The 27,980-nt window shown below is 49.1% G+C and overlaps 1 protein-coding gene across 2 annotated transcripts; it reads left to right on the top strand.

Annotated features, from left to right (window-relative positions):
• CNNM3 (cyclin and CBS domain divalent metal cation transport mediator 3) lies at positions 1-27,947 on the top strand. 2 transcript variants are annotated; one of them, XR_014221493.1, is made up of 9 exons: positions 1-1,480; positions 8,219-8,362; positions 9,816-9,968; positions 11,622-11,791; positions 20,399-20,495; positions 21,145-21,269; positions 21,846-21,981; positions 24,157-24,259; positions 26,010-27,947. XR_014221493.1 is itself a non-coding variant. In XM_082229981.1 (8 exons), the coding sequence occupies exons 1-8, from the start codon at positions 16-18 to the stop codon at positions 26,066-26,068; spliced, it is 2,349 nt and encodes a 782-aa protein (XP_082086107.1). In that variant the 5' UTR covers positions 1-15; the 3' UTR covers positions 26,069-27,947. The 2 variants fall into 2 exon arrangements, 1 of the variants encoding a protein (XP_082086107.1); XM_082229981.1 differs by lacking the exon at positions 24,157-24,259.
• The last annotated feature ends 33 nt before the right edge of the window (positions 27,948-27,980 follow it).

Genomic DNA, 27,980 nt, shown 5'->3' with positions numbered 1-27,980 from the left:
GCGGCGGCTCTGGCGATGGTGGGCAGCGGCCGAGGGCCGGGGGGGCCGCCGCCGCCGCTCCTGCTGGCGCTGCCTCTGCTGCTGCTGCTGCTGGTGCCGCCGGGCGGGCGGGCCGCGCTGGGGCGGAGGGGCGCGGCGGGCGAGCTCCGGGCCCGCGCAGCCACCCAGGCCACCGCTTCCTCCGCCTCGCCGCCGCCGCCTCCGCCGCGGGTGATGGGCTTCCGGCTGGAGGAGGGCGCCTCGGCCGCCTGGGCCTCGGGGGGCCTGATCCGCGCCGCGCCGGGGGCCACGCTCCGCCTGCGCCTCTACGGCACCGGCCTCAGCAACCGCAGCTGGCCCTGGGGCGCCTTCGTGCCGGCCGAGGCCCCCTGCGCCCCCGCCTCCCCGCCGCCGCTGCCCCCCCAGGCGGCGCCCCAGGTCCTGGCTGAGGGCGCGCGGGCCGTGGGGGAGCACGCGGCGCTGGTGACGGTGCAGGTGGCGCCCGGCGGCCGCGGCGGCCGCTTCCAGCTGTGCAGCCCGGCGGGGCCCGGGCAGGCGTGGGCTCCGGCCGCCCCGGGCGACGCCATCCTGGTGACGGAGGAGGCGGGCGGCGCGGGGCGGGTGTCGGCCGTGGCCCTGGCTCCCTGGCTTCCGGCCTGGCTGCTGGGCTCGCTGGTGGCGCTGCTGCTGGCGCTGCTGGCCCTGCTGCGCACGCTGCAGCTCAGCACGCTGTGGCTGGAGCCGGCCGAGCTGTACGTGCTGCGCGACTGCGGCTCGGAGCGGGAGCGCGAGGCCTGCAAGGCGCTGGAGCCGCTCCGCCAGCGCGGGGCCTTCGTGCTGTGCTCGCTGCTGCTGCTGGGCTGCGTGGCGCACGCCGCCCTGGCCGTGCTCTTCTACCAGGCGGTGGGGATGCTGGCGCCGGCCGTGCTGGGCGCCGCCGGGCTGGTCTTCCTGCTGGCCGAGGTGCTGCCCTTCGCCCTCAGCTCGCGCTGGGGGCTCTCGCTGGCGCCGCGCGGGCTCTGGCTCACGCAGCTCTTCATGCTGCTCACTTTCCCGCTGTCGCTGCCGCTGAGCAAGGTGCTGGAACTGGCCCTGCAGCACGACACCAGCACCTGCCTCCTGCGGGAGAAGATCCTGGACATGGTGCGCAACAGTGACCCCTACAACGAGTTTGTTCGGGAAGAGTTCAGCAAGAGCGCCCTGCGCAACAAGACCGTGGAGGATGTGCTGACGCCGCTGGACGAGTGCTTCATGCTCAATGCCAAAGCTGTGCTGGACTTCAACAACATGTCAACGATCATGCAGAGCGGCTACACCCGCATCCCCATCTACGAGGACGAGCGCACCAACCTGGTGGACATGCTCTACGTAAAGGACCTGGCCCTGGTGGATCCTGATGACTGCACCCCTCTCAGCACCATCATCAAATTCTACAATCACCCACTCCACTTTGTCTTCAACGACACCAAGCTGGACGCTGTGCTGGAGGAGTTCAAGCGAGGTAAAAGGCATGCCCCTCAGTTAGGCCACTGACTTGGAAGGTCTGCCCAAGATTCTAGAGCCCTATTTCTCAACCTTGGGTCCCCAGCTGATCTTGGACTACAACTCCCATCATCCCAGACCACTGATCCTGCTAGTTAGGGATGATGGGAGTTGTAGTCCAACAACAGCTGGGGACCCAAGGTTGAGAAACTTCTCTAGAGAGTCATTGCCAGGAGAATAGACAACTGGTTTTCAAACTATCTTCTGTGAAGCCCCAGTTTCCTTAGAACAGACATGGGAAAGCTGCTTCTCTCCAGATGTCGTTGGACTTGAGTCCATCAGTCAGCATGGCCAGTGGTGAGGGGTAGTATTGCAGCTTCATCTGGAGGACCACAGGTTCCCCATACCAGCTCCCACCACCCCTGGCTTGCTGGGGCTGGAGGGCACCAGGTTGGCAGAGGCTGAGTCAGGCAGTACAGCAAGAGCTGTGCCAAGTACCTCAGCTTTGCTCCAGCTGTTCTATGAGCCACATGAGCAGGCCAGGTATAAGCTGACAAGTGGGGCTTTTGTAGGTTTGGGTTTTTTTGCTGCATACATGTAGTGTCCAAGTTGCAGCCAATCTCAGCATCCCAGCAAATACACACACTGAGGTAATGGCCAGGGGCAACCATGTGGCAGCCCTGTGGAGGTTTCATCTGCTTTCCTCCATGGACGTGGACAGCTAGGCACCGCTAATGCATAGGAACCTCATTTCTTCTTCTCCCACCCCACTTGGTTTTATTATGCTTTCCTGTACAGTCATACCTTGGAAGTCGAACAGAATCCTTTCTGGAAGCCTGTTCGACTTCCAAAACGTTCAGAAACCAAAGCGTGGCTTCTGATTGGCTGCAGGAAACTCCTGCAGCCAATTGTAAGCTGTGGAAGCCCCATTGAACATTCAGCTTCTAAAAAAACAGTACAACTCTATTTGGCTTAACAATCATACTCTGGCTCTCAAACGCCTTGTGAGTCAAACATTTTGGCTCCCGAACGCTGCAAACTCAGAAGTGAGTGTTACGGTTTGCAAATGCGCTTTGGAACCCGAACAGCCAACTGGAAGCTGCGCCTTGGTTTCCGAATGTTTTCGGAAGTTGAATGGACTTACGGAATGGATTTCGTTCAAGAACCAAGGTACTGCTGCAAATAAGTGTAGATATGTTACTAGTTCAGTAACTAGTCCTTTCCGGTCACCTGAGAGGCTGCAATAATGTCTCCAGCTATCTAGGCCTTGAACCTGCTGGAGTTAAGTGTGTAGGAACCTATTCTGCACTCAGAACTTTTCTGGGTAAGCACAGGCCCTCTAGATGCCGAGCAGAACAAACTCTTTGACTTAAGAAACTTGACCTTACTATATGCACCGTGCATGTATAATACTGCCTCTGGAATATATCACTTCTGAAAGGGCTCATATAATGGATTGTTCCTCTGAACCAGCAGAGCACCAACAACCACAGCAAAATGCTCTTCAAGTACAAAAAGGTGTATCTGGGAGGAAGCCAGGTCCAAACCTACCATGCTTCTATGGAGGAGCATTCCATCTTGTCATCTCCCACCTGAAGTGGTACAGTCCAGACACAGGTTGACCACCTCAAAGGCAGCAAGGCTAGTGGTTGCCCAGTGTGTAATGAACCACCCTCTGTTTCCATGGTAACCCTTTCACCATGGTGGTCTGTGGGTAGGGCAAGAGGCCAGTCTTCCTCCCGACTTCAGAGCTGCAGAGAGGGCTGGATGCCATCCTGTTGGGTGGCAATCTCTGCCCCAGCTCCAGTTCTAAGGTGGCTGCAAAGGAAGGCTCTTGAGTTGTGTGGCAGCTACACAGAAAAGGAGCTTGGAGAGTCTTGGCTCTGCGGGGCCATATTGGCAAAGAAAAAACCCAACTGCTGTTATTGTTTTATTCATTTATGGAAGTACTAATTTATTTAAGTTTCAAGGCAACTTACCATCGTACAAAAACCCCCAAAACTAATGATAGGTCTAAAAACAATACAAATAAGACCCAAAGTAGAGACCTAAAAACATTATTTTCAGAAGGCTGATTTGAAAAGTTAGTCGCAACAATAGAATCATAGAGTTGGAAGAGACCACAAGGGCCATCGAGTCCAACCCAATAATGTCACTTCAGTTGTTTCCGTAAACAGGGATCATACCTCAACAGGGATGCTGTTCTGCCAAGCAGGAGAAGCCCCACTGAAAGCCCCACTCCAGGTTGCTGTGGGGTGGGCTTCAGATACTTAAGGGACAGTAAGGAGAGGGATTCCCACAGGACGCAGTGGCTTGCTGGGTGTAGAAGGAATGAGGCGGTCTCTCAGGTCACCTGGTTCCAAGCTGTACAGGGCCTTGTGTGATGGGATCAAAACCTTGAACCTGGTCTGATGCTCCTGGTTTTCCCTGCTCCAGAGCAGAAAGGAAGGCAGCAGTGGGTTGGATGCCACTGTTGAAAAGTGCTCTGCATGTCCCTTCTCTAGTCATCTTCCAGTTCCCAGCTGCCCATTCTCCTCACCACCCCTTCCCCGAGGAAAAATCACAAGGAGTTTTAGGATTTTCTGTGCAGATGCATTCAGAGCACCTTTAAGGGACCAAACCAACAAGCTTCCCTTGTGTCCAGGCCTCCTTGCTTGGAGTGCCTGTAGCATAGGTTGTATCTGTGTAGGCTTTCCTTGAGCAGAGAAATATTCTTGTTTTTAAACTAGTAGGCCTTCCCCAAGACGTTTATCTCCTTTTCCTCCCCTAGCCCTTCTCCCTCCTGAAGCATTTTGGCAGGAATAGCTGGGTGGCACCCATGACCTTTGCATACCTGCAGGGATCTGGCTTGCCCTGCTGAGAAACAGAGCAGCCAAGTTCACGGGTTCAGTTCTCCAGCCTTACCACTTCCAAGCAGGCCCCAGGCCATTTTATTCTGGGAGAATAAGCCTCCTAAGAATCTTACACATCCAGCCCTCCCTCCCCCTCTCATGCACACAGATTGGTTGTCCTTACAACTAAGAAGCTGCTTCCCCTTCTCCTGGCATGTGACGAAAATGAACAGCTTTGCCCCCTTTCACCTCAACCTTTGGAACAAGATTGGCTGCTCCGTCTCCATCGCCTCCTTTCTGTGCTGCCTTTCATTTTGCTTATTTGTTTAGAGCAGAAATGAGGGAACTGTGGCCCTTCAGATTCTGTTGCACTACCAGCTGCATCGCCCTGACCGTTGTTAATGATGGCTGGGGCTGATGGGAGTTGTAGTTCAGCATCATCTGGTGGGGGGTAAGGTTTTCCGCATGCATTTGTACCCAGCTCTTCAGCCATAAGGATCCCAGAGCAACCTATGGACAAGTCAGTCCCTGCCCACAGGCTTTGCAATTGTTGAGACATGACACACAAGTAAAAAGGGACAGGGAGCAGAAAGTGGGGGTGCAGACTGCATGTCCCAGCACCGCTTTGGGAGTTAGAAATCCACAGTGGTGGGAGTCTGATCCTGCTCTAGTAGCACATAAACAAGGAGTAGCACACAGGAGAAAGGGAGAGACACAATAAATCACCGACAACATTGTCCAGCCTTCCCCAGCCTGGTGGCCACCAGATGGACTACAGCTCTTATCAGCCCAAGCCATGGCCGTGCTTGCTGGGGATAAAGGGAGCTGTAGTCCAAAGCACCCAGTGATCGTCATGTTGGGGAGCGGTGGCCTAGTCTGGCAGGCAGCTTTCAGGGCTATTGAGTAAAGTCCTTTCCCAGCTCTGCTTCTGGAGATCATTTTAAAGAGACCCTCGGAACTGAACTGGTGACTTCTGGGTTGCAAAGCAGTTGTTCTTCTACCGCTCAGTTGTGGTCATTGTCACAAACCCTGCTGGATGAGTCCAGTGGCCTACTAAGTCCAGCATCCTGTTTTTGCAGTGGCCAAAGAGATGCTCATGGGAAACCCTCGCACAGGACTTGTGCACAAAAGCCCCCTCCCCTCCTGTGGGTTCCAGCAACTGGCATTCAGAAGCAGTGCTGCGCCTGACTCCTACTGTGGAGGAAGAGCAGAGCAGAGCCATCAGGGCTAGTAGCCAGTGATAGCCTGATCCTCCTCCATTACTTTGTCTAATCTTCTCTAAGTCACCCACTTGGTGGCCATCACTGCTTCCTGCAGTTTAACTGTGTGCTGCAGGAAGAAGTGCTTGCTTTCATCTCTCCCAAACATTCTCGGGGTGTTGAAGTCTGTGGCCAGTTTCAACCCTGTTGCCTCTTCTGCCTTTTCTGTTCAGGCATCTTTGAGGGTGGCAGAGCAGACCCTGGAAGCAAAACCCACCAGGATAGGTGGGAAATCTCAGTCCCAGGGGCCAGGCATGGATGTCCAGATCTCTCTGTTTGGCCCTTGGAACTCTTTCCCCAGGCCACACCCTCACTTGTGTCTTTTTCCTGGCTTGAACATGGCCTTGGGCTGTGATTTATATCTCTCTATTTATTTGTTTATCAAAATTTATATACAACTTGATTGTAATAAAACCTTGAAGTGGTATACAAACTTTTAAAAGGTAGTTAAAATTAACAATTGGCTAAAAAGAGATTAAACCACATGTCAGTATTCTGCATGCCTGGGTAGGAATGCCCAGGGAAAATGTTTTAAGCAAGCACTGAAAAGGGCACTGCCAGGGCGCCTGTGTGAAGGCAATAGGCGGGGAAGTCCAAAGTATAGGTGCTGCTATTCCAAAAGATGGATTCTTCCAAGTGCAGAATGAGCTTGCTTGTCTAGATGAATAAATGGTGTGTAGAAAATTCTGGTCTTTATGTGGCTGGAGTGGAGAAGAACCACATCTATGGCTCTGCCCACTGTTTGGCCTCTTGCTCCTCCCACCCCTGGGAGGTTGCCCAGGAGAAAATGCCACCCCTGGGGTGAAAAATGTTCCCCATTCCTGCAGTAGGAATTTCTGCTGCACCTGCTGCTCTTGCACAGCTCCTGTTCAGTTCACTGGTGCTCACTCAGGAGAACTTTCAAGTGCATTGTGCCCCATGTTAACATGGGGTGCCGTTGGGATTTTCCTCCTTGGGCACCAGTAGTCCTAGCCACTGCAGCTGCTCTCTCTTGAGTTCATTCCACTAAGCTGGAGGAACCCCGATGGAAAACGGGGTTCTGCCGCTCTCTTCGACTCCCTCCTATCCTCAAACAAGGCCAGAAGCAGGCAGCCTTGGTGTAGGAGGTAACATTGCCAGCCTTTAAGGAGTTCAGAGTGTTTTCAAAGGAAGAAAACAGCTACCTTCTAATGCTGCAAAGGGCTCTGGTCGCTCCAGGTGGCACATGGCCAGAACTAGCAGATGGGGGCAAATTCCAGGGAGCCAGGCGTGGTCTAAAAACCTTGAGAAGCTCATTGAAGAGAGAGATGGGCTGTTTGGAGCCTTCACGTGAATGACCCTGCAGGAGATCCTTGGAGCCAGCAGGGGGACATTCCACTTGTTTTGCATTGCTCGGCTGAACCCAGCTATTATCGTCTGGATGCGAGCCGGCAGCCTCCACAGAGAAGCCTATGATCTGAGTCAGTCTGTGGGTGCAATGTTCTCGTAATCTGTCATCAGAGCAATTGGCTGGGCTAGAGGATATGTTTTAGCTAGTGAGATGAGGTTTGCATTGTTCACTTTGTATTTAAGAAATGCAAACAGCAAAAACAAGGATACATCTAATGATCCACTAAAAGCGAAACGGTGGGGTCAACAGCAGTAGCTTTAGAGCAAGACTCCCAAGAGACTGAGATTGCTAAATGCTTGGGGAAATTAAAAGTTTTCACCTGGCGCTTAAACGATGACATAGTAGGCACTAAACAAGTATAACCTCCCTCAGACCACATTCAGAAGGTGGGCTGTTAGTGCCTATAAATAAATGGAGAGGGTATTTCATAGTCAGGCTACCACTACAGAAAAGTCTGTCACAGGAGAGACTGAGCCCAAATTGGTGGCTCAGTTGATGGAGGACAGAGCTATCTGTGGCTACTGCCCGTCGCTCCCTGTGCCCTACCTCCAGCATCAGAGGCTGCTTGCCTCTGCATACTGCTTGCTTTGCAGCAGGCTTCCTATTGCCTGGTTGGGCACCGTGGAAACAGGATGCTAGATTGGCCTTTGATCTCATCCAGTAGGGCTCTTTTCATGAGGAAGTGAATATAGTTCTTTCCCTTTGCCAACCTGGTGCCCTCCCAAATATTTTGGATCACAGCACCCACCAGCTGCAGCCAGAAAGTGCCAAATGTGTGTTGCAGGCCGGAACATCTGGGGGGGCACCAGGTTGGCAAAGGCTTCTGTACCTCCATGTACTGCACCAGAAAACTTAGGACCCTGCCTTTGGAATGTTTGGTGCAATTGTGCATGGACCGCCTGTTTCCATGCTATTATTCTATTTGCACATTTAATTGTCAGGTGCTGAGTGGTAGGAATGTGAAATAGGAGGTGCTGGATGTTGCTGGAGGTAAAGTAGATGGGCAAGGATGGAGACTGTTGCCCAGCCAGGAATCCAGGGCTGCATTTTCTGTGGTTGCTCGGTCTGTCCAGGTAAAAATGCAGCCCGGTGGGCCTGGGAACCTTAGCCACTCAAAGCCTGCACAAACCACGTTATATTTTGAACCAGATGCAGGAATATTTTTGTCTGCAATGCTTCTCCTCTATCTGTTTTTATCTTGTGTATGAAGAGGGTCTTGTGGCAACCTGTGCCCATTTCTTCTTCTTAACGGTCTTGTTCTTTACCAATCCCCGTGCCTTCCTGTTCCTTTTCCCCAGGTAAATCGCACATGGCGATTGTTCAGAAGGTAAACAATGAAGGTGAAGGCGACCCTTTCTACGAAGTCATGGGCTTGGTGACATTGGAAGATGTCATTGAGGAGATAATAAAATCAGAGATCATGGATGAGTCAGATGACTACAGTAAGTGGGTTTTGTGCAGGTATGGCCTGTTTGGGGCTTCTCTTCTTCCGCTCCCCTCCCTCTCTTGCCCTTTTTGTTTAGCAAAGACATGTTTTAAACCTCCCTTCCCCTGTAAGGAGTGGACTTGCACCCTAGGTGGTGGTAGCTGCTTAATTTGCTGGTTCAGGTGGGCAGGGGAAGATACAAGGGGAGTATTCAGAAGTGTTATTTTTCACCTGTGTTGGAAGTGGTGCAGTTTACCACCTCATTTTGCTGCATTTATAGTCCTCGTATATAGCTACTAAGTTGGTGGGGTAGGATTTATACAAATTCCTTTTCCTACTCCAGAATTGGGAAATAGCTTGGCCTATTTATGCACGCGGGAGGATGAGGCAGTAGAAAGCTGATGGCAAAATGGGGGCTGCATCAGGTCAAGTTGCAAGAAGGGGATTACAGTTTTAGATGCTTCTCTTGACTTATTTAAAAACAATTGCAATTAAAACACTGGCACTAGAAAAGGTTCTCCTGCACCCTTTTGTCGGTTGGAGAGGTTTTCTATTTGACATAAACTTTTCATGTAGGAGAGCAAAGGAAAGTGATGACTGATGTGTGCCCTGACGTTCACTCAGCCAACGGGTTCTGCTGCAAGTCTTTTCACAGCTGGGGGAAGAAAAGCAGGGAAGCCCCAGATCCTCAGCTCAGAACCAGAGACAGTGTGTAGCTGCTGTCACAAGTATTTCACTCAGGAGATGGCAGTTCTGTACTGCTAATAAATGGATGTGTGCCCTGCAGGGAGATTTGTATTTGGAGAAGCAGGGAGCACGCTGGGGTGCCATTGAGCATGGGGACTCCTGCAGTGGAAATTCCATGGAATCAAAGATTCAAGTGTGTTGGAGATAACTGATCGCCCTCAGAGTGCAGTGCATTGCTTGCCCTTTTTAGGTAGTTGCAGCTGGAATGACAACTGGTGGTAGTTACTAAAAAAATGGCAAGGAAATTTGTTTAGTGCTCAGACTACACATCTTTATTCCTTGGAGCATCAGTGATTTTCATTTCCTCTTTACACCTAGGATTGTGTGTGTGTGCCTAAATAAATAAATCAAAAATCTGTACCAAGCTATCCTAACTTTTCCACCCTGAATAAATACTGCATAAATTTTCCACCCTGAATAAATACAAATTCACACAAAATAGGCTCACTTTCTGGGCTGCTGCATAATGGGCGCCGGGGGGGGGGGAGTTGTACACATGTGAACAACATGGGCTAGAAACTTGGGGGGGTATTAAAACTAAGATTCCCAGGAAACTCAGTTCTGCAGTCATAAGTATTCTGCACTTTTTCCTGTACTTGTGCAGAATTGTTGAATCCCTACCGTCATGTTTTACAAGAGAACCCACCAGTGCTAGTAAGGATGGATGGCTTGATTCTTCTGCCTCCTGTTGTCTTTTTTGGCTTTCTCTCCCATCCCTCTAGGGGAGAACAAATTGAAAAAGAAGCCGCCTGCACTTGGGACCTTGATGGACCGCAGGAAAGAAGATTTCTCCTTGTTCAAAGTGTCCGACAATGAGTACAAGGTGAAAATCTCTCCCCAGTTACTCCTGGCTACGCAGCGCTTCTTATCCAGAGGTAAGAGCAGGGAAGAGATCTTGCCGTCTGGCAGTTTTTGTTCCTTCCCTCCACCAGCACCACCTTCCACCATCTCTGCTCAAGGGGCTACACTGGGTTTGGATGCTTATTCCAAGGTTTATTTTCCCTCTGAAATGTGTGTTTTTAATCTAGTTAAGTGGCTGATAACTGTGTTACAAGGATGGGAGATGCTCAAAGTCCAGCTGATAGCTATGTCCCAGTCTGCAGATTAGTCCAAGAAGCAGGGAGCGCACCATGTCGTACAGCAGCTCTCCCCAACCTGGTGCCCTCCTGATGTTTTACACCACAGCTGGCATTTGTGCTGGCTGGGGCTGGTGGAAGTTGTAGTCCCACAGCATCTGATGTATGCCTCTGATGCATTGAAGAAGGTTGTCATTAGAGCATGTTAATTTTTTCATTTTTCAAATTCCCAAAATGAGGGGTGCTAAAAAGTTGCAACATAACTTGGGAATTCAAAATATATTTTGGTTATGTTAATATAATTTTGTTTTGCTTGGTAAGTAAAATGTGTGTAAAATTGCATAGAAATCATTAAAAATGATTGCCAGGTACTTGCAGTTATGGCATATATTCAGATTATTCATTATTATTATTGTTATTATTTACCATTGCCTGACATTTTCAGAAGGTTTTCGGAAAGCAGTTTATGTGCTTCTTCATTAGATGTAAACTTATCAAGCTAAATGTTGTCCATTCACAAAAATAACAGATTTGAATTCCTCACAACCAAAAACATATTTTTAAGACCTCTCACTGAAGAAATTAAGTTTCACCCCCTAAAATCACACGCCCTGTATGCCGTATGGGAATTTGCAAATACAGAAGTTGCTGAGCATCCCTTTCAGCAGCTAAGAGAGAGATTTGATTTTCATGCTCCCTAAGGACAGCACAGCAACGAAAGCCCCTCTGCAGATGCAAGACCACACACTATATTGCTGTAGCCTTCATTTAACCGTCTCTTTTGTCTGACGAGAGCCGGAGACTGAAGGGTCTCTTCCTCAAACTGATACATTTCAAGGCCATGCTGAAATTTAAACATACTCCACCAAAGGGCAGTGCTGGCGTGGCCAGTCTTCATGAATGAAGGAAGTTCTAGCTCATGTTCTGAATGAGAGCCAGTGTGGTTAGAGTGTCAGACTAGGGTTCAAATCCCCTGCATGGCCATGAAGCTGAGTGGGTCATTGTCTCTCAGCCTAACCTGCCTTACAGCGTTGTTGTGAAGATAAAATGGAAGAGAGGAAGAGCCATGTATGACACCTGTTCTCCTCCCAACTTGGGGAGAAAGAGGAGGCTGTGTGGCCTCACATCGCCACCTCCATTGGGCTGCTGTGAGTGAATAGGGCCTTTTTGGTGGCAGCACCTCCCCAGACACACTTGACTGCTCTGTATTCTTCTAACCTTTAAGGCACCAGGTTAAAATTTTATTTTCTCAGGCATTTAATGAGATGACTGTTTGCCATGCTGGGTCTTTTGTAAAGCAGTTTGTTCTTTGTTTTGTTGATGTTGAATCCTAAATGTGAAGTTTCTCCTTTTATTCTTTCTGCCTATTTTTACTGTTGTTTGATTTCTAAATTTCTAAGTCTGAACTGGCTGATGCTACCTTTTCTGTCTCCTCCACACGCTTCCCTGCAGAGGTGGATCTCTTCAGCCCAGCCCGAATCTCTGAGAAGGTTCTGCTGCAGCTGCTGAAACACCCCAGTGTCAACCAGGACGTCAAGTTTGATGACAGCAACCGCCTGGCTGCTGAGCATTACCTGTACCAGCGCAACCAGCCAGTCAATTACTTCATCCTCATCCTGCAGGTACCACACTTCAAACATGTGGCCCCCAAAGTCCCCATCTGGCCCTTACAATACCCCTCACTGGACCTATTTCACACAATCCTCAAATGTAGGGTTATATATAAAAAGAACACTATACAGTGGTACCTTGGTTGTCGAACTTAATCCGTTCTGGGAATCTGTTCGACTTCTGGAACCATTTGAAAACCAAGGCTCGGCTTCCGATTGGCTGCACTCAATTGGAAGTCACATTGGACGTTTGGCTCCCAAAAAACGTTTGCAAACCAGAACACTTGCTTCCAGGTTTGCGGTGTTCAGGAGCCGATTTGTACAGGAGCCAAGCCCTTCGGGAACCAAGGTACCACTAGGTACCACCAAGGTATATATCTAGAGAGGGGGGGGGGAGAGGGAGAGAGAGAGAGAGGTTTTATCCCCTCCTTCCTCCTAAGAGCTCATGGTTCTTGCCTCTCCTCCCATTTTTATTTTCACAACTACAGTGGTGCCTCGCAAGACGAAAAGAATTCGTTCCGTGAGTCTTTTCATCTTGCAATGTTTTTCGTCTTGCGAAGCACGGTCCGTCGCAACTGCGCCTCTTCAAGCGGCTTTAAAAAAAAAAGTGCAAGACGTTTTCATCTTGCGAAGCAAGCCCATAGGGAAATTCGTCTAGCGAAGCAACGCAAAACCAAAAAACCCTTTCGTCTAGCAAGTTTTTCGTCTTGCAAGGCATTCGTCTTGCGGGGCACCACTGTACTTCGCTTGGTGGATTAGGCAAAGCAGCTGGCCCAAGGTCACCCATTAAATTTCATGGCTGCACAAGGATTTTAACCCAGATCACCCCAGCCCTGGTCCAGCATTCTAATCACTGCACCTCTCTGCCTGTTCAGCTGTGAGACAGGCAGAAATAATGCAGGTAGAGCATGCAATGAAGTCGGGGGGAAGGGAAAGTTTTACCCTTCGAGTCAGCCTGGCGTGCAGCATTGGGGTAATATAATAATAATAATAATAATAATAATAATAATAATAATAATAATAATAATAATAATAAATTTATATCTCAGCCTCCCCAGCCAGAACCGGGCTCAGGGCAGCTAACATCAAAATATACAATATATTAAGACATAAAATTCAGCAATCGACTGAAATACAGCTTGAAATCGGATTAAAATCAAAATAAGAACAGTTGGCTACCCAATAATAAATTTTATTTAGAGTTATTTAGAGTAGAGTTAGAGGTGCCTTGGTTCAACCCCTGGATCCACTGTGAATCCACAGGTGACCTTGGGTCAGTCCTTCCCTCTTTTCTCCAGCATCGCCTACCTCACAGGGCTGTTGTAAAGATGAAATTCATGCACAGGAGCACTGTGGCAACATCTTGGTCTACAACCTACCATTTCAGATACTACTGCCATACAACTTTGTTTACAAATACTAATGGCATGTGGTTTTTTTAATATATTGTTTGCATTCTCTATCCTCTTACCGCCCCTCCCCTAAGGAGACCAAGGTGGAACACATGGATCTCCCCAGCCCAAGTTTTCCCCTCACAACCACCCTGTGAGGTCGGTTAGGCTAAGAGAGAGTGAATAGCCCCCGTGCTTCCCAGTGAGCATCCCAGGAGAGCGGCAGTGAAGTCTAGCGGAGGACAAACTCAGGTCCTCGACTCTCTTCTTCTGTGCAGAAGCCATGAGGTGACCTGCCAGACTTATTGACAGAGTCGCCTTGCACTTGCAAGGAATGAGGTGATAGCAGTTGCTTGTGATTGATTAGCATAAAGGAAATTGGAGAATGAGCAGAACATCCAGCCAGAGGCAGAACCCTTTATTTTGTTCCCTGCTTCCAACTAACCGTTTTCATGGTTCCACTTCTTTGCATTTCTAATGAAATCTAAAGGTTTCACTGCAGCTGACAGGAGAGCTTTTGTTAAAGCTTATATGTTTTGCAAAATAATTTTTTCTGTGACTCTCAGCTGATCCTAATTTTGCTCTGTGGGTGCAGTGCATGTATCTATATGGACCAGCAGAGGGGCTTGCACTTTGGGGCAAATTCTTGGAGGATAAGGCTAGCCACGGCTGCTGCTAGATGACAGCTATGTGCCGCCTCTCGCCCTGGAAACGGAAGGCTTCTGCATACCGCTAGCTGGGGAGCGCAAGGGAGCGCCGTTGCTCTCGTGTCTGGCTTCTGCCCAGAGGTCGACCTCTCTGAGAACAGAAGGATGGACTAGATGGGTCTTTGGTCTGCTCTGGCAGGGATCTTCCATCGTCGGAGTAGAGACTCCACAGGGCCATTGCAATGAGCCTCAGCGCTGCACGATTCACCGCTGCCTCACAGGAGGGAGGATTTATACCTGGGCTTCCCGACAGCCCCCGCCATCCTCCATCATCATCATCATTTATTTATTTGTATACTGCCCTTCACAGGGTATTGCTGGACATCTCCGTCACTTTTCTGCCAAGGCATCCAGGACTTAGCTATTAACCCAAACAAATGGTACCAAATAGCTCTGGCTCCCTATCAGTGGGATGCTCTTCCTGGGCTGACTCCTTTTCACCCTCCCCCCCCCCCGGCCTTTGGATAGACTGAGATGCTGCTGCTGTTTCTGGGGCGCTGGCAAATCTTCCTGAGGCTGTGGTGGGGCTGGTTCTGTTGCTGTGCTGTAACATACAGTGGTACCTTGGTCTACGAACAGCCTGCTTTCTGAACTTTTTGGATTACGAACACTTCAAACCCGGAAATGAGTGTTCCACGTTGCGTTTTTTTTTGGGGGGGGGTTGCGAACATACTCCGGGGTGCAGTTCCATTTTGTCGGCACAGCCTTCTGCCGCTCAGCCCTGGCTGTGGCAGCGTCACAGCACTCCCCAAGGAGTAGAGATTATCGGTGCGCCTTCGGCCTCCTTCTCCCCCGAGGTGCGCTGCATTTAGGGACTTGCTCGCGAGTCAGCCTGGCAGCTCCACCGAGCATGCTGTTGCTGACACGGACCGGCAGCGGCTCCCCGGGGTTTGGGGCAAGGAACGGGCTCCCTCTTTTCCCCGGGCCGACAGCAACTGGCATCTCTCTCGCTCTCTCTCCGTCTTCCCCGGCACTGGGTGCTTCTGGGTGGCGCTGCCATGGCCGGTGCTGAGCGACAAGGCCGTGCCGACAAAACGGAAGTGCACCACGAACGGAGTACGTTCTCAATCTCCCCCCCCAAAAAAAAAAAAACGCAACCTGGAGCACTCATTTCTGGGTTTGAAGTGTTCATAATCCAAAAAGTTTGTAAAGTAGGCTGTTTGTAGACCTCTGCCGTCGCCGCAGCATCAAAGGCTGTGCCACCCACCCCCTTCCCCTGGTACTGGGTGTCACCCGTGCAGCCGCCACTCCGGGCCCCAGAGCAGCGCCAAGCAGTTCAGCCCCAGAAGTGACTGCTGTAGCATTGGCTCTCAGGGCGCAGGACGGCGTGGGCAGGATGCTGGCGCCGCCACTGCAGTAAGGGTTTTTATACTGGGTAGTAGATTGCAGCCTGGTCTATTGCTTTCATTTTATGGATTAATGGCCTCGTTAGATAGTAAAATTCATGTGAAATTGCTGTTTTAGGGGTTGCTTTTCATCGTCTGGAATGGATTAATCTGTTTTACATTACTTTCTATGGGAAAGCACGCCTTGGTTTAAGAACGCTTTGGTTTAAGAACAGACTTCCGGAAGGGATTAAGTTCGTAAACCAAGGTACCACTGTATTTCAGTTCACATTTTTAAATGTTAAAGGACAAGCAGTTAAAATGTGTCATAAATAATAGTAATAGCATTATTTTTATTTATTTATTTGACAGGCTTCTGGAGCCGATAGTTTTGGGCTACCTGGTTTATGCCTTCTCTCAGGGCTATTGAGAGTTCAGATGTATATTTTTAGGACCCACCTCATTCCTTGATTGTAACTTGCTTTGGACTGGCTTTAATAATGTGTTTAAATGTTGTATCCTGCCCTGGGATGTGAGGGTGGAGGGTGCGATGATGATGATGACGATGAGAAGAAGAAGAGGAGGAGGAAAAGGAAGAGGTGGTCCTGGGGAAGGGTCTCTCAACCTCAGTCCATCAGGCTGTTGATGGTCCCTTCAGGAGCTGGCTGTTGTCTGTGCCCTGGCTGGCATAGAATCATAGAATCATAGAGTTGGAAGAGACCACAAGGGCCATCGAGTCCAACCCCCTGCCAAGCAGGAAACACCATCAGAGCACTCCTGACATATGGTTGTCAAGCCTCTGCTTAAAGACCTCCAAAGTAGGAGACTCCACCACACTCCTTGGCAGCAAATTCCACTGTCGAACAGCTCTTACTGTCAGGAAGTTCTTCCTAATGTTTAGGTGGAATCTTCTTTCTTGTAGTTTGGATCCATTGCTCCGTGTCCGCTTCTCCGGAGCAGCAGAAAACAACCTTTCTCCCTCCTCTATGTGACATCCTTTTATATATTTGAACATGGCTATCATATCACCCCTTAACCTCCTCTTCTCCAGGCTAAACATGCCCAGCTCCCTTAGCCGTTCCTCATAAGGCATCGTTTCCAGGCCTTTGACCATTTTGGTTGCCCTCCTCTGGACACGTTCCAGTTTGTCAGTGTCCTTCTTGAATTGTGGTGCCCAGAACTGGACACAGTACTCCAGGTGTGGTCTGACCAGAGCAGAATACAGTGGCACTATTACTTCCCTTGATCTAGATGCTATACTCCTATTGATGCATCCCAGAATTGCACTGGCTTTTTTAGCTGCCGCGTCACACTGTTGGCTCATGTCAAGTTTGTGGTCAACCAAGACTCCTAGATCCTTTTCACATGTACTGCTCTCAAGCCAGGTGTCACCCATCTTGTATTTGTGCCTCTCATTTTTTTTGCCCAAGTGCAATACTTTACATTTCTCCCTGTTAAAATTCATCTTGTTTATTTTTGCCCAGTTCTCTAATCTGTCAAGGTCGTTTTGAAGTGTGATCCTGTCCTCTGGGGTGTTAGCCACCCCTCCCAGTTTGGTGTCATCTGCAAATTTGATCAGGATGCCCTTGAGTCCATCTGCTTCTGCTTGTCAAGGCCTGCCCACCCCAGGAGCCCATGCTGGTGCGCCTCCTGCTCACTTCTGCGCCTGAAGAGGCCTCTGAGCATAGGGCTCTGCGCATAGGGAGCTCTGGCCTCAGGCTCAGCAGGAGGAGCTGGGAGCGTGCCACTTTAGATGGCAGCAGGGGGAGCAGGGAGTGAATGTTTTCAGGCGCTTCCCTCTCTCAAGAACTCTGTGCTGACTAGGAAACCTTCACGGCAGAAGACTGCCCAGAGACCTCTCTCTCTGACATGCTTCTTTGGCACCAATTAGCCGACAATGCCAAGAAAGGCCTCTGGTTTCTTCAAGAAGGTATATTTAAATACCTTTTTCAGTTCATTATATATCATTTCCCAGAAAGCCTTAATCCTTGGGCACGTCCACCAAAGGTGAAAGAATGTACCTTCCGTTTCTTTACATTTCCAGCATTTGTTATCGGGCAAATGATAAATTTTTGCAAGCTTGACTGGGGTCATGTACCACCTGTATATCATTTTCATAATATTCTCTCTTAAGGCATTAAGGTAAACTTCATACCTGTGGTCCATAACTGTTCCCAGTCAGCAAACATAATATTATGTCCAACATCTTATGCCCATTTAATCATAACAGATTTCACCGTTTCATCCTGAGTATTCCATTTCAACAGCAAGTTATACATTTTTGACAAATTCTTACTTTTGGGTTCTAGCAGTTCTGTTTCTAGTTTTGATTTTTCCACCTGGAAGCCAATTTTCTTATCCAAATTATATGCCTCCATTATCTGATAATAACGAAACCAATCTCTCACTTTGTTTTTTAATTTCTCGAAACTCTGCAATTTCAAATTGTCTCCTTCTTGTTCCAAAATTTCCCAATATTTCGGCCATTTGGCCTCCATATTGAGCTTTTTCTGAGCCTTTGCTTCCATCGGTGACAACCACCTTGGGGTTTTATTTTCAAGTAGGTCCTTATATCTTATCCAGACATTAAACAATGCTTTCCTGACAATATGATTTTTAAATGCTTTATGTGCTTTGACCTTATCATACCATAAATGTGCATGCCATCCAAATACGTTGTTAAAACCTTCTAAATCCAAAATGTCTGTATTTTCAAGGAGTAGCCATTCTTTCAACCAGCAAAAAGCTGCTGATTCATAATAAAGTTTAAAGTCTGGCAGGGCAAATCCACCTCTTTCCTTTGCATCAGTTAATATCTTAAATTTTATTCTAGGCTTCTTGCCCTGCCAGACAAATCTAGAGATATCTCTCTGCCACTTCTTGAAACTGTCCATCTTGTCCACAATTTTCAATGTCTGAAACAAAAACAACATTCTAGGCAATGCATTCATTTTTATCACAGCAATACGACCCAACAATGAAAGCTTCAAATTTGACCAAATTTCTAAATCTTTTTTCACTTCCGTCCAACATTTTTCATAATTATCTTTAAATAAGTTCCCATTTTTGGCTGTCATATTAATCCCCAAGTATTTCACTTTCTTAACCACAGTCAGACCTGTCTCAATCTGAAACCTCTCTCTTTCAATCGGTGTTAAATTTTTCTCTAAAACCTTAGTTTTTAACTTGTTCAGTTTAAATCCTGCTACTTGACCAAATTCTTGAATTAATTCTAAAACCCTTTTAGTGCTAGATTCTGGCTCCTGTAATGTCAATACTAAGTCATCTGCAAATGCTCTCAGTTTGTACTGTTTGGCTCCGACCTGTATACCTTTAACCAACCGGTCCCTTCTAATCATATTCAGCAGAACCTCCAGGACCGATATAAAAAGCAGTGGGGAGATTGGGCATCCCTGTCGTGTCCCTTTTTCTATCTTAAAATCTTCTGTCACCACATTATTTACAATTAATTTAGCCTTTTGTTCAGAGTATATTGCACCAATACCATTTTCAAAACCTTGGCCTACCCCCATCCCCTGTAGGTTCTTCTTCATGAAACTCCAAGAGATATTGTCAAAAGCTTTCTCCGCATCCACAAATATCAGAACTGCTTTAGTGTTTATATTCACTTCTAGTTTTTCCAAAATATCAATTATATTCCTCAAGTTATCAGACAAGTGTCTTCCCGGGAGAAAGCCCGCTTGGTCTTTATGAATCTCTTCCATCAAAACTTTTTTCAATCTCTTGGCCAAAATGTCTGCAAAGATTTTGCAATCCACGTTAAGTAACGATATAGGGCGGTAGTTCTTAAGCTGAGTCTTTTCAGTCTCTGTTTTCGGTGTAAGTGTAATGTACGCCTCTTTCCACGACTCTGGTGCCCCTTTCCCCTCCAAAATTTCATTGCAGACTTCCTTCAAAGGTTTCAATAACCACTCTTTCAAGGATCTATAATATCTAGAAGTCAGCCCATCCGGTCCTGGAGATTTGCCCAATTGCATGTTTTGAATGGCACCTTCCACTTCCTGTTCAGATATTTTATAGTTCAGCATTAATTTACTTTCTTGAGAGATTTTCTGTAATCCATTTGTCTTCAAGAATCGGTCTATGTCCATTTCTTTCTGTGGCCCTTGCGTATATAACTGTTTAAAGTACCTCTGGAAACCGTTTCTAATCTCAATTGGGTTGTGTATATTCTTTCCTTCCACTAGAGGTCCCCAGCCTTTTGGACACAGGAGCACATTTGGAAACCTAAGAATTTGTTCTGGGCACCACAGAATATCCATTTCACAGAGGAAAAACTGGTGTTGCTCAGAACACACTCCAGCACCTCTATACACCCCAAAACAAAACGCAGGCCTCCCAAAAACTGCTCAAATAAAATAAAATGGGAGTGTGTCAAGGGGTGCCCCCAGGGGCCATATCAGGGAAACCATAATCCTGCAGTAACCTTTGCCAGCCTAGAACTGTAGCCAAAGCTGGCCATCCAATCTAATGCTCAGAAGAGACCCACAGAAATAATACACACAGCTAACTTAAGTGCATTAATTTCATTAGGTCTACTCTGAGTAGAACTTGGTTGGATACAAAAATTAGTGTTTTTGGACCTCCACTCGGATCAGCCACAGTTAGTATGACTGTGCTTGCAGGGGTCTGGAGGGCATCAGGTTAGCAGAAGCTGTCCAGTACAAACGCCCCCCCCGAGAAACTTCCATGGCGGATTAGTGGCCATTTATCCAGCACATGAGCCCTCCAGGGGAAACTGTACCTGCCGTATTCTGTAAGATACTGTTGTGTTAACGTCTTCCTTTATATTGACATCAGTAACTTTCAGACTCTCCTCTTCAGGGCTTATATGAACTTTGCTATTGTTATTTAGATCTGAACTATGCCTTTAGGTTGGGTAAAAGGTGCTTAGTTTGTTACTTTTCTCTTTTTAATGCATAACATATTAAAACTTTGTTTTTTGCAACTCAAGAGTGGTAATACTAAAGTAAAAGCAGGGACTGTCTTAAACTAAAAAAAGGGTTGGTTTACGCAATAGAAACCAAACCAACTTGTGCTGAGTGAGCTACAAGAATATGGGATCAGGATCTAAGATTCAACAAGGTCAAATCTCACCTTGCTTTCTCCTCTCTCTGCATTGCTCCCTCCCTCCCTCTCACCTTGCCTTGCATTGCTTTGTCTTCTCCTTCCCAGGGCAGGGTTGAAGTCGAGATTGGGAAGGAGGGACTGAAGTTTGAGAACGGAGCCTTCACGTATTACGGTGTCTCTGCCCTGACAGCTCCTTCTTCAGGTGAGTCACACGTTTCTTCCCACCTCTCCCCGCCACTGAGAGCCCTTTCAGGATGAGAGATTTGCACCAGAGCTTGAGCTGCTGGCTACTTTTTTAAAGGGCCAGGGCTGTAGCTCAGCGGTAGAGCATCTGCTTTGCAATCCCTGGGAGTGTCCCTGTGTTGAAACCCTGGAGAGCCGCTGCTGGTGATTAGACCACACTGTGTTAGATGGTTGTGACTTGGTACTGGGCAGTTTCTTATGCTCCTGTATTTTGAACCGAGCACAGCCTTGAAGGACCGGCAGTGTTGGCTCTGCCCACAGATTGGACCCCTGCAAGCCCTTTAGCTCCCTCCTCTGCAGCCTGAGCGTCAAGAGAGGCATCCACAGACTTCTTCAGCTGCTGAGTCACTTGGTTGTCCATCGGCATTTATTGTTGGCTTTTTTAAACATACAAGAGCAGAGGAAGGGGAGCATTCAGGAAAAGCTACAGAACTGCATTTAACAAGAGCAGATAATAGGTTTAGATAGTTGTTGTTTCGGCTGCATTCATGAGAACTTGAAACACATTCTTTTTTTTAAAGGCAGGACTTGCAGAGTTCTGGGTTAGAAGCCATATTCCTAAACTCCCTGCCTCTCATTTGCAACACTGATGTGTTTTCCTTCAATAGTTCATCAGTCCCCAGTGTCCACTCTCAGGATGAACCGTCGTGATCAGGAGCTTGAATGCACAGAGACCACCACTTACTGTCCTGACTACACTGTCCGGGCACTCACTGATCTGCAGTTCATCAAGGTAAACACCATAAAAAGAAAGACTCTGGAGAAGTAGGCTGTTGACCACCAGCCAAAGATCTTTTGAAATCAGTTCAGCAAATAGGATTTCTCTTTGAAATCTGTAGCATTTCTCCATAGTGTGTGACTTGGGCTCACCTGCTTGAGTAAATTCCTTCTTTTGACCAAATTGCAATCTTAGGCCTCCATCCAGTCGTGTGCTGATCCACAGCATATATGATGCCCTGCTGGGGACTGGATCATCTCCCTGCTTTTGCAATCTCAAGAAAGTGACAAAAATATGAGGTATATTGAGCTCCTAGGGGGCCGCATTCAGCTAGGCAAGATGTACAGGCAAGACTTTGGCAAAATTCTCTGGTGATCACAGATCACGAGGGTCGCACCTTTAATTGATTGCATAACCAGTTAGAAACCCCCAAGGCTCACCTGGGAGGTCCGCAATTAGGATCTGAGTGTGATGGCACTTTCCCCTCTTTGCTCTTAGCCAGGGACCCTTGGCGAACACAGAACAAACCAAGCTGATGGTGGCTGTGAGGTGCAGATCATCTCTCACTGACCTGTGGCTTCTTTTCCGCAGGTTACCCGGTTGCAATATCTCAATGCTCTCATGGCCTCGAGGATACAGAACTCCCCACAGTCACCTGACACCGTTGAATTGAAAATCATCCCCAGTAGCCAGACAAAGCTTCTGAATGATAAAAATGCCACGCCAGGTATGTGCTTGTTCCGTTGTGGGTCACCAGGTGGCGCTGTGGCTCAGCTCCCTTATGCCACCCGTGCCGGGACCTGCCGCTTTCTCCTCCTGTTTGGACCACGGCTGCCTGCTTGGGTGGAGATGGGGCAGGATTCCTGCAGGCGCTGCAGATGCAACACCAGGGAAGAGGAGCAAGTCAGGAAAATTGGCTTGTGTATGTGCACAGAGTTATCATTATTGTCTAGTCAGTTTATTATGCACCCTTCATCCTCAATTCCGAGGGCAGGTTGCAATTTAAAATTCAGTATCAAAAGCACGTAAAGCAAATTACAACCACAGAAATAAGGTGGTTCCTAACTATATATACCTCAGGTGCCAAATGCCAAGGTAAAGAGGTTTGTCTTCAGCATTCCCTGAAAGCAGGACAGTGAAGGTGCCAGGCACAGCTCTGTGGGGAGGGAATTCCACAACGTGGGGCTGCCACAGAGATTGTCCTCCCTCAGGCCACCACCTCCCAAACTTCTGAAGAAGGTGGAACGACCGGGGGGGGGGGGGCTCTGCTGATCTTACATCTGTCTGAGAAAATTGGCAGGGAGGAAGGTGGCAAAAGTCGTTTTGGGCTTTAAACACTAGTATGAGCACCTTAAATTGTGCCCAGAAATGAAGTGGCAACCAATTGTCTCTCCAACTTCTGCCAAAAGATTTTGTGATGGCTGCTGGCTTAAATGACTTTAGATGTGGCTTAGACCATTTTGTGGAGGATTGGTCTCGCCATGGCCCGGTGGCTAGGTAGGAGCTCCGTGTGCCAAGGAATGACACAACGGAGCAATCCCTGCTGAGGAGCTTTAGTAGGCCTTTGTCTTCATGTCCTGCTTGTAGATTTTTAGAGGCTGTGGGATGCTGGACTAGGTAGACCAGAGGCAGCCAACGTGGGGCCCTCCAGGTGTTTCTGGACTGCAGCTCCCATCACCACTCACCACCAGCCAGTTGGAGCTCAGCAACACCTGCAGGGCATATCAGTTGATGACCCCTGATCTTCTCTAGCACAACTCTCCTTAGGCTTCATTCATTTTTTCCTTCCACGGACTTGAGCACTGGCTCCGGCTGATGGCAGTTGTAGTCCAAAAGAGGGGTTCCCAACCCCAACCCCCCCAGATTGACCACTTGGAAATTACTGAGGGTCTTGGCAGACCTCTAAATTATTTTTCTGCCTGTTCTGAAAACCTAAGAAGATCCTGCTTGCTCAGGCCAGTGGCCAATCTAGTCGAGAATTCTGTTCGCACAGCGGCCAAGCAGCTGCCTCCAAGGGAGACCCAGAAGCAGAGTCTCAGCACAAGAGCATCTCCCCTCCTGTAGCCTCCAGCAGCCGGGCTCAGAAACATGACTGCCTTCGACCGCAGAAGCCGAGCAGAGCCCTTGGGAACCTTAGCCTCCTCTGGGAGCACGTTCCATAGAAAGAAGGACTTTGTTTACCTGTCCTGAACCTTCCAACAGTCAGCTTCATGGGATGTCTGTGAATTCTCGTGTTATGAGAGAGGGGTGCACACTTCTCTCTATCCACTGCAGCAATTGTAATGTGCTATATGATTGCATTTTTATGGCTTCTTTTATTTATTATATTGTATTTTATTGTATTTCCGTAGACTTCAAATTGTTATGTGATAAAATAAAAATAAAATAAATAAAAAGAAGCAATAAAAATGCAATTAAGGCTCAGTATGAATGCTTAATGTGGACACACTTGAATGCATTCATTGCACCGCTGGCCTAAAACATCTGGCAGGGGGCACCTGGTTGGCGAAGGCTGCCAAAGGGCATGGGGATCAGGGGTGTTTACCAAAGGCTTCATGAAAAAGGGAGGTGGGGTTTCAAGGGAGGAGTTTGAAAGAAGGAAGGGAGAGGAGGCTTGATTTTCTGGGAGGCAGTCCCAGGCATGACAATGAGCCTGAGACACAGAAAGACATGACAGGGGCATAAGAGCTCAGAGACAGGCAGGTGGGGGAGGCAGTGAAGGTGAGAGTTTTGAAGGTGAGGAGGCGCGCTTGGTCTGGATGCAGGAGCACAGGGGCATTGTCAGTGGGGCTACTTGCCCAGCAAAGCTTTCCTTTCCACGCGTTTTCTTCTGCACTGTCCTTCCAGGAGCTAAACACTGCCATCTCTCCTCTTCTCTTTCTTTCTTCCTTTCTCCCTCCAGCCTTCCCGCTCAATCTCTCTTTCTTTGGCACAATTGAGAACTGCATTTAATACAGGCCTCTCTGCCATAGTCTGGAGTGCCTTTTTTGTTTGAAAACCACAAGGTAAATATATCCAGTTGGTTCCCTTCCTGCATTTCCCCTCCTTGCAGTGCCCTCTGGACCCAGGGGAAGGGGCAGCAGCAGGCCCTCTGGGGGTTACTGGCCTTCAGCCCCATCTGCATGGCTCATGGTCAGCAACACCTGGAGGGCCATAGGTTGCCTAGTCCTTGTTTAGTCTCCCAGTTGTGTGATTGCTGTACGACAAGCAGACCCCAGTCACTCCTCCCCTCCTTCCCCACGGAATCTGCATCTTATCAGGAGGGAGCTGCCAGGGGGAAAGGCTCAACTGATCAACCCCTGGCCTGATGGATGGGTCATTAAGAGCACCCATCTTAGCTTGGGTCTACTGTATCATGTCAGACTGCAAGTGGGAGACGCCAATTTGCATGCTTCCCTTACTTCTCTTCTGCAGGTTTTCTGCTTGCGGGGGTTTGTGTTTGTTGTTTAACGAGGGCAGCACCGACCCTCCTGGCTGCACCCTAAAGTGGAACAGTTCTTTCTACCATCTAATTTTTGTAGCATCTGCAAACCAGACCTTTGTCTGTTGGATCGCTAATTGCCCCCCCCCCCCAATCCTGCCTTTCCCACCTTAACCAGATGTGGCTCTTTTGTGCAGGGGAGGAAGGGGTGGGCCCACCTTGCAAGAGGGCAGGGGAGATCCCTGGGGGGGTGGTGGTTGGATTTCACTGTTCTGATTCCATGCTAGCCTGCTTTCCTCCTCCCTTCAGTGAGACTCGAGGGAGAGAATCTGTCTCATTCCCAGGGCTAAAGCATGTCTCCTCTCTTCACACGGCAAGAGTACAGGTGGTAGTTTATCAAGTGGGTATTTGCCACACTGTGTTATGCAAGCACTTGGTGAACTGGCTGACTGTATTATCCTACCCCCCACCATGCACAACCATATTTGCGGGGTTGTGTGTGTGTGTGTGTGTGTGTGTGTGTGTGTTCCAATTTCGTGGGAGCAGAGAAATCGGCACTGGACAAGATGTTCAGCTTCCCAGAATATCAACTTATTTGTTATTTATTTATTTCTTGCACCTTTCTCTCCCAAGGAGGTCAAGGTGGTGTGTACATGGTTCTTCCCTCCCTCCCCCACCTTCCTCATTTAATTCCCACAACAACCCTGTGAGGTGGATTAGGCTGAGAGGCAGAGTGACTGGCCCAAGGCCGCTTATGGCTGAGTGGGAATTTGAACCCTGGTTGCTTCTCCTTGAAGGCAGTGGTGTGCTTGAAAGAACCAGGGTGGCAGAGTGGTTGGCATTTCAGACTGCCAAGACCCAGGTTCACATCTCAGCTCAGCCATGAAGTGTACAGGGTAGCCTTGGGCTTCCTCTCAGTGCCTAACCTCCCTCGCAGGGCTGTTGCTTGCTATGAGGATGGAAAGCACACCACCTTGAGCCAGAGGCAAAGGTGAGCAGAGCGACCGCTGTGGAGCTGACCTTTCTGCAAGTGGCTGCTTTCTGCACACACCTCTCCATTCATTCAAACAAACAGACAAGCAAGAGGCAGGATTGGAGCTCAGGAAGGGTGAGGGCTAAGCCTGGGGAGAGAGCAGAGGGCCAAAGAGAGGGCCTTCCAGTCCTGAGGTCCCATTTGGAGAGCTGCAGGCTCCCCATTACTCTTTCTTTCATCCAGGATGCTCAGTTCCTGCTCATGGCTCAGTTCTTTGTTGCCAAACCACCGAGAGCCCAGCAGCGATGGGGTATAAACATTGCCATTCTTTCTCTTCCTTGCCACCTCCCCCCCATTCCAGGGAAAAGCAGAAGCAAGCTCAACCTTCTGGAAGAGGAGAGCCAGAGCACAGGGGTCTGACCCGCTAGAGGCTTTGGGGGCAAGGGGTCTCGGGAGGCCCCCTCTGAAATCTCGGTCGCCTTCTCCTGGAGTCCACCCGTCCTTCCGAGGAACCTTTCACTTTGGCTCCTGCGTCCCAGAGAGACTCCTGGAACTGTGAGGAAACTGGCCAGCAGCCTCTTGGGTTGCTTCTGGTGCTCTGACCCGGCTGCAGCACCCAGGACGTCCTCTGAGCAGCACTTGACGGACAAAGGGGGGTTGAGTTTGGGGGGTGGGAATCTCTAAGACACTGAACAGCAGAGAACAGCCACCCTGTGCCTACGGACTGGATTACTTTTGCAGGAGTCAGTGTGAGCAGGGACCGGCAAGGGTGTCATTGCAACAGCGTTCCCTCTGCTCCACTGACTGTGTTGATCTTTTCCTCCCCGCGTGCAACAGATCTCCCTTCCACCCAGCGGTCTCCTATGTACATTCCACCCACCCTCCAGGACACTTCAGTTTGTTAGTCCCCCACTGGTGGCTCCAGCGCTTGGCTCTGGGGCACCCCCACCCACCAGCCTCCCTCTGCAGCTGTTGCGCTTCCTGCCTTTGACTGTAGCTGCACCCAGCTGCCATGCCAGGCCTGACTCCAGGACCTGAAACTTGCTCCTCCCACATTCCAAGCACACCCGCCTTGCTGGTCGTCTGAACGCCAGCGCCAGGCTCCAAGGGCATTTGACCCAGCCGTGAGTCTCATCTGGCGCCAGGCAGGGCATCAAACCACCCTCCCCAAATTGTGCCAAAGTCCACACTCCCTAGAGCCACATGTGCAGCCTGACTCTGTCTTGCCAGGATTGCACTGCTCGCCCTCTTTCCAGAAAGTGGGTCCCCATGGCGATCAGGTGGTGGGCTCTGTCTGTGCCAACCCAGGAAATGCTGCTCTTCTGCAAAGCAGCCCTTCCTTCCCAGAGGATGCCTGTCTCCTGGCCACTTTCACCTAAAGTTTCATTCTCTTCCCCCTTGCTTTGCGTCTCTAGTTCTTAAATCCAACACAGGTTTAAAAAACAGTTTGCACAGGTGGGAACTGGGGTGGGAGCCATTTTGACCCCGTGCTGGTGTTTCCCAAATACTGGAGTTTAAGTGACTCCTCACATAAGCTGTTGAGTGGTTGGGGCTGGGACAACAGGATTTGCCCCATCAATCTGCCGGCATCCCAGGCACTGAGTCTCCCACCTTGTGAATGCTTGCAGTGCATGGAGGATCTGCAGCATTTTGCTGCAGTTTACCCAAGAAGGCCTGCTGGGTGGAAGAAAGTCCTAAAGGACCGCCATTCCTCCTCTAACTGCTCCTTCTGGCTCCTTGTGTTCATGCTTAGAAGAGCAGCTGCTGTTGCATTTCCCTCTGGACTAGCCTTCCCCAGCCTGTGCACTTCAGGTGTTTTGGACTACACCTTCGCATCAGCCCCATGTGGCACGGCTCCTGCTCAGTGGCTGATGGGAGCAGGAGTCCAGCACAACTGGAGGCCACCAGGTGGAGAAGGCTGTTCTCGGCTGTCCTCCTTGGCTGCCGGGTTCTGGCTGGAGAGGCAGCACAGGATGCTATGCTGGCCCTCCAAGCTAGCTTTGGCAGAGAGAAACAGTCCCCCCACCCTTAGTTGCTACTTACAGTATTCCCCCACTGGAGTTCTTGTTTTTAAAATGAAATAAAGGACTGAAGAGCAAGAGAGGGAAAGAGAGAAAGTTGGTTTCCCTTTCTCCCTCTCTCGTCCTCTCCCTGTCCATAACCAACAGCAGAAGTTGTCTAAAAGCAATGTATAATTTCAGGTAAATTATTTGTAACCTGCCTTTATGTTGTAGTTTTTCTGCAAGGACTGTACCTTCAAAATGGAATAGTCTAATCTTATATATCTATTTATAAGTTACTGGCTTTAAGGAGTGTTTGGTACGCTGCGTGT

The sequence above is a fragment of the Podarcis vaucheri genome (assembly GCF_965113315.1).
Source record: "Podarcis vaucheri genome assembly, chromosome: 7".
Classification (NCBI taxonomy): domain Eukaryota; kingdom Metazoa; phylum Chordata; class Lepidosauria; order Squamata; family Lacertidae; genus Podarcis; species Podarcis vaucheri.
The sequence above is the reverse complement of the archived record's forward strand: the minus strand, read 5'-3'. Positions and strand labels throughout refer to the sequence as shown.

Bases quoted from the DNA above. Each gene is read 5' to 3' on its own strand.
- CNNM3 (XM_082229981.1), top strand. From the start codon at position 16: ATGGTGGGCAGCGGCCGAGGGCCGGGGGGGCCGCCGCCGCCGCTCCTG. The intron at 11,792-20,398 runs GTACCACACTTC...TCTCCTTCCCAG, and splicing joins ACTTCATCCTCATCCTGCAG to GGCAGGGTTGAAGTCGAGAT. The intron at 21,270-21,845 runs GTAAACACCATA...TCTTTTCCGCAG, and splicing joins CTGATCTGCAGTTCATCAAG to GTTACCCGGTTGCAATATCT.